Genomic DNA, 6450 nt, shown 5'->3' with positions numbered 1-6450 from the left:
GTGGGAACGGGAAACCAGAGATGTTTTGTGCGTAATGGATAAACTCTAAATCAGTGATGGCTGTCAGAATGTAGAGATATTTAACATTTATTTTAACAAATGATACGATAACATATAGCCTACAGCAGTTTGTATGCAGCGTCTTCAAATTATTTGAATCTTAATAGTCTAAAGCTCTGTTTAATACAATGCAAATTAAACATTTTTCAAATCAGATTTATTCATTCAAATGATCAAAAAGCCACAAAAACAAAACAAAACAAAACGTGTTGTTTCAAATAATTCTTTCAGCTGGCGCGTGCTCCTTCGTGGCTCCACCACCTGCTGCTCCTGCTGAACCCAGGCACCGAGGCCGAAGACGCTGTGATCCGGCTGTCCTTACGGATATTTTTATTATCATCATTCAACATGTAGAAAGAACGTGTAATCTATTGAGTCGATTTACATAGATAATTCACAATCATGAACCTAATCTGGATCTTAAACCTGCTAATTGCCAACTAACTAAATGTGTTATATTTTTAATATTTTGTCATGTTTAGATTACGTGTTTCAAAGGCATCTGTGTATTGTGTAGCTACGTAACAGAGCGCAATACGAGTTAAAATTATAATTTCCAATAGTCACAAGCAATATTTATGTGCTTTACTAAATTTACACAAGCACTACGAGTGGTCAGGAGCAGGAGTAGATTTTGTTAGTAGCTACGAAAAGATCGGAGCTACTAAAATATTGATGCGGACATGCACGTAAATTTCCGTCTGCGAACAATTTACACACAAATCCCTTCTGCTCACGTTTCATGAATGAGACCCAGTATTTTTTACAAGGAAAAGAACTGGTAGTACAGCAAAACTAAAACTGTATAAGCAAGAGTTGGAGAGAGTGAAACAATTTAAGTTTTTAGGGATATGGTTTGATGAAAGAGTCACATGGGCTGAACATATTCAAAAGGTGGTGGATAAATGTAAGAAAGTATTAAATGTGATGAGGTGTTTGGTGGGAAGTGAACGGGGGGCTGACAGAACTGCTCTAAAGGCCATATACTATGGGTTGATCAGATAAGTGTTGGATTATGGATGTGTGGTGTATGGATTGGACATCATTAAAAAAGAACAAGGATAGAGAGTTTGTTTATAACTCATATACCATACAGGCATACATTGGAGACTATAACAGTTACATCCAGATATATCCAGATGCATCAAAGGATTCAGTTAAGTCAGGAGTAGCTTTTATCGTCCCAGAGTTTCATATCACAGTCGGAAAAAGGATCAGTGAGCAAGTGTCCGTTTATACAGGGGAAATGATTGTGATATTGTTAGCAGTACAGTGGATTGAAGATATAAGACCGTTGAGAGCAGTTATTTGTTCAGATTCAAGTTCAGCATTAGTTAGTTTACAGCACAGTCATTCACACAACAGACCAGATATTTTGATAGAGGTACAGCAAACACTATACAGAATTCAAATGACGGGGATTACAGTGGTGTTTTTATGGGTACCAGCACACGTTGGAGTTAAAGGGAATGAGATGGCAGATAAGGCTGCAAAGGAGGCAACAAAAAATAAATATATTGATTTGACAGTTCGTGTTAGTAAATCAGAAATAAAGAGCATAACTAAACAAAGATTGAAGAGTAGGTGGCAAAAACAATGGGAGGAAGAGAAGACGGGGCGGAGGTTTTATAGGATACAAAGGAAAGTAGGAGAGATGAGAGATGCAGGAAGGAACAGAGGAGAGGAATCAATAATACCAAGACTCAGGTTTGGACATACTTCGCTTAACTATACATTATTCAAAATAGGTAAACCTCCGCTCCGGTAGGTGGCGGTAGTTGACCGGGGCGCTCCTCCTCCTCCTCCTCCTCCTCCTGCAGCAGCAGCAGCAGCAGCAGCAGAAGAAGACGTTACAACAACAGACTCGGTCGGCCATTTTCCCTCCGCGAGCTGCCTCAGTCTGTTTTCTCATTATTGTTGTTGTTTTTTTGTTTGAACCGAACTGAAAAGGGTTTGATCTGTAGCGTCACCTGAGCGCGAGGCGGGAGCACGTCATAGCGGCTGTGATGGCGGCCGACCGGCGCGAGGACAAAGGTGAGGCGCGAGCAGGCCGCTTTGTTAGCATCTGTTAGCATTAGCATGTGTGCTGTCTTTGTTCTGTTGAGCTGCGGATCAGTAATCAGCGGTGTGTCGATACGTAATCAATGAGCATGTTAGTTAGTGGGTGGTGACGTGTTAACATGTTAGATAACAAGCAGAGAAAGCTCACGCGCTTCTCTGTCATTCATTATGACGTTCATTCCCCCCCCCCCCCCCCCCCCCCCCCCCCCCCCCCCCCCCCCCCCCCCCCCCCCCCCACCCACCCNCTTCCCTGTCTTCATTATGACGTTCATTTCCCTCCCCCCCCCCCCCCCCCCCCACACACACACACACACACACACACACACACAACCCATTCATCAATCTGCTGATGAGACTGATCGACTCTATCAAATCAATCAGTCGTAGACTCCATGTTTGTCTGAGAAGGAGCAGCTCTTCCATCTTGTTGGTCAGAGACTGCAGTCTGGTTGCTGTTACTGTAACTGGTTGCTTTAACTGGTTACTGGTAATTTAATTGTGCCTTGCTCAAGGGCACCTCGGCAGCCACCAGTCTATACTCCATATTTGGTCCGGACGGGGACTCGAAAAGGCGACCTCCGGCTCCCAACCCAGGTCCCTATGGACTGAGCTACTGCCGCCCACTGTTACTGGTTGCTGTAACTGGTTTATGTTACTGGTTACTGTAACTGGTTGCTGTAACTGGTTACTGTTACTGGTTTATGTTAATGGTTGCTGTAACTGGTTACTGTCACTAGTTGCTGTTACTGTAGTCTCTACAGACTCTACATTCAGTGAATGTAGAGTCTGTAGGCAAACCCCGGAGATCTTGCCTCCGGAAGAAGAGTGGAAGAGCCCTGGTTTCCGGTTGTAGGCTGTTTGTAGTCCGCTTGATATTGACCAATCACGTTTGAGCCGGCTGCAGTTGTTGCCAGGTTAAATCGTCCGTGTGGTGAACTAACGAGGCGGAACATAATTGGCGTCACTGCAAACTCTGAATCCATCGCTATGGTTCAGCATATTTACTTATATATAAACGGAAGTCGGAAATGGAAATTCGCCTCCTCCGCCCAAATCAAACCGAAATGCCAAAAAATCGGGGGTCTGCCCCCAGAGGCTGTATCACCGTCTGCCAGAAGTCAGATGCGGAATACAGCCGATGGGTTCCGAGAATGCTGTTACTGGTTAGTTACTGGTTACTGTGACTGTTACTGGTTGCTGATTCTGTTACTGGTTGCTGTTACTGGTTACTGTTAGTGGTTACTGTGATTGGTTACTGTTACTGGTTACTGTGACTGTTACTGGTTACTGTAACTGTTACTGGTTACTGTGACTTACTGGTTGCTGTTACTGGTTACTGTTACTGGTTACTGTGACTGTTACTGGTTACTGTGACTTACTGGTTGCTGTTACTGGTTACTGTGACTGTTACTGGTTACTGTAACTGTTACTGGTTACTGTGACTTACTGGTTGCTGTTACTGGTTACTGTTACTGGTTACTTTGACTGTTACTGGTTACTGTGACTTACTGGTTGCTGTTGCTGTTACTGGTTGCTGTTACTGGTTAGTGGTTACTGTGACTGTTACTGGTTACTGTGACTGTTACTGGTTACTGTAACTGTTACTGGTTACTGTTACTGGTTGCTGTTGCTGTTACTGGTTGCTGTTACTGGTTACTGTGACTGTTACTGGTTACTGTGACTGGTTACTGTTACTAGTTGCTGGTTACTGTGATTGTTACTGGTTACTGGTTACTGTTGCTGTTACTGGTTGCTGTTACTAGTTAATGGTTACTGTGACTGTAACTGGTTACTGTTACTAGTTGCTGTTACTAGTTGCTGGTTACTGGTTGCTGTTACTAGTTACTGTTGCTGTTACTGGTTACTGTGACTGTTACTGGTTACTGTTACTGGTTGCTGTTACTAGTTACTGGTTACTGTGACTGTTACTGGTTACTGTTACTGGTTACGGCTACTGGTTACTGTTACTGGTTACTGTTACTGGTAGCTATTACTAGTTACTGTTACTGGTTACTGTTACTGGTTGCTGTAACTGGTTACTGTCACTAGTTGCTGTTACTGTAACTGGTAACTGCTACTGGTTACTGTAACTGATTGCTGTTACTAGTTGCTGGTTACTGTGATTGTTACTGGTTACTGGTTGCTGTTACTAGTTACTGGTTACTGTGACTGTTACTGGTTGCTGTAACTGGTTACTGTTAGTGGTTTATAGACTGTGTTGTGGTTTCAGATGGAGAGTTAAACGTTCTGGAAGATATTCTGACTGAAGCTCCAGATCAAGACGACGAACTGTACAATCCTGAGACTGAACGAGCCGTCAGCGACAAGAAAGGTACCTGAGAGTACTGCTGATATTGATATTGATAATGATATTTATATTGATATTGATACTGATATTAATATTGATATTGATATTGGTACTGATACTGATATTAATATTGATATTGATATTGGTACTGATACTGATATTGATACTGTTACTGATCGTCCTGAATAAACTCTGATCAGTCCATAACAACAGAAGCAGTAGTGGCATGTCACATCTTCACCCTCTGCTCTGTCTGTCAGGAACAAAGAGGAAGAGTGAGCGCTCAGACAGCCAGGATCTGAAGAGGCTCCGCCCCTCCACAGGCCACGCCCCCTCCAGGTCTTCCTCTACCAATAAGAGAGCCCCGGGCCCCCCTCTGTCCTCCTCCTCTAAGAAGGTGGCGTCCAGCCCCCGCGGCCGTCACACCACCACCAGCTACCGTCACGAATACTATGAGGAGCGAAAGGGGCGGCGAGGGACCCGAGAGACGACCAGGAGCCGTGGAGGAGAGGACGTCCGCCGCAGGGACACGCAGAGAGGACTGGACAGTCTGAGCCAGGTACTGACACTGCCCCATCTTCTCAACAGCCAATCAGCTTTCAGTTTGACAGACATTCATTTGAATTTCCTGTCTGTTCTCAGAAACTGCGACGGGCAAGCCCCTCCCCCCACGAGGATGACAACCAATCAGAAGAGGAGGCAGCAGCAGAGTATGGCTCGGAGCAGGGGTCAGGAAGCTCCTCCCCTGCCGCCTCCCATGTAGAGGAAGAGGAAGAGGAGGATCAGGAAGAAGACGAGGATGAAGAAGAAGAGGAGGGCATGGAAGAAGAGGAGGAGGAAGAGGAGGAGGAGGAGGAAGGAGAGAAGGAGGAGGAGGAAGAGGAAGAGGAGTACGAGCGTCGCGGCGGTGGCGAAGGCAACGACTACGACACACGCAGCGAGGCTGGCGACTCACGCTCCGCCTCCTCTGTCAGTTTCTCTGACGACGGCGAGTCGGTGCACTCAGGCTCCGCCTCCGAGGCCTCAGGTAGCCATAACAACAGTGAAAAACGCTCTCCGTTCTTCCTGGATGGTCAGAGGTTTAAAGTGAGGTATTTATCCACCTGCAGCAGGTGTGGGACCACCCACCCTCCGTTTACAGGGGCTGTTGGGAGTATTGTCACAGGGGGCAGTGGCATTGACATGAAAAAAAGTCAACATCAGTCTAGAGGCTAGTTTATTCCCCCTACGCCTACAAAAATAGATCCGGGCAGTGTTGTAGACGGCGGCAGTCTGTGAAGTCATTAAATACATCCTGACATGTGGGTGGAGAATTCTCTTCTTACACCTTGTTCCATACCGCCATTATTTAAATGTTGAACTGTTGAACTTCTGGATTTCTTAACGAGTCACACACTCTGTCCCGCGACAACCGTTCTATGCTCCGAGTGACGCTGCACGGCGGCTCAGGTCACAAAATGCGGTGGTGCCGCCCACCTGACATCAAACTCCACCTCTCTAAAGATTTTTAAGATGGTACGTGCTGGTGACCTTCAAACAAAGAAATCAAACTAGAGTTGTCTCTGTTTCCTGTTTGGCGGTGTGGCCCAGTGTAAGACTTTAGACCGGCGTTTGTTGTTCTGACTCGTCAAATCCGACATGTCTATAAATGAAAACATGATGAACGTAATGTTCTGTTTAAATGGAGCTGCCAGTGTCTGACCAGCTGTGAGCCTAGCCAACAGGAAGGAGATGATGTGTCAGTGCAGGTGGACGGGGCAGTTCGTGTGTTTGGGGTGATGAGTAGGCATGCACCGAAATGAAAATTTGTGGCCGAAGCCGAATAATATTAAACTCTTGGCCGAATACCGAGTACTGAATACCGAATATTGTTGTTTAGTTTTTCATTAGTTTTTGCAGATGAACCCCCTCCAGATTAGTGTTGTCACGGTGCCAAAATTGGGACCCACTGTACGATACCAATGAAAATATCATGGTTCTGAGTAGTATCACGATACCACAGTGAAAATGAGGCAGATGTG

General features: G+C 45.4%; 1 protein-coding gene across 1 annotated transcript in view; it reads left to right on the top strand.

The window, feature by feature from the left end:
* The first annotated feature begins 1903 nt into the window (after window positions 1-1903).
* Window positions 1904-6450, top strand: part of ythdc1 (YTH N6-methyladenosine RNA binding protein C1) — a 17333-nt gene continuing 12786 nt past the window's right edge. The window contains exons 1-4 of the mRNA XM_050051590.1: window positions 1904-2094; window positions 4352-4453; window positions 4690-4988; window positions 5072-5456. Coding sequence (XP_049907547.1) covers window positions 2067-2094; window positions 4352-4453; window positions 4690-4988; window positions 5072-5456 — 814 coding nt within the window. The 5' untranslated portion in view covers window positions 1904-2066. The remainder of the gene's footprint in view (window positions 2095-4351; window positions 4454-4689; window positions 4989-5071; window positions 5457-6450) is intronic.

The sequence above is a fragment of the Epinephelus moara genome, chromosome 8, assembly GCF_006386435.1.
Source record: "Epinephelus moara isolate mb chromosome 8, YSFRI_EMoa_1.0, whole genome shotgun sequence".
NCBI classification, from domain to species: Eukaryota; Metazoa; Chordata; class Actinopteri; order Perciformes; family Serranidae; genus Epinephelus; species Epinephelus moara.
Note: the sequence above shows the minus strand (reverse complement) of the source record. Positions and strands in the feature narration are given on the sequence as shown.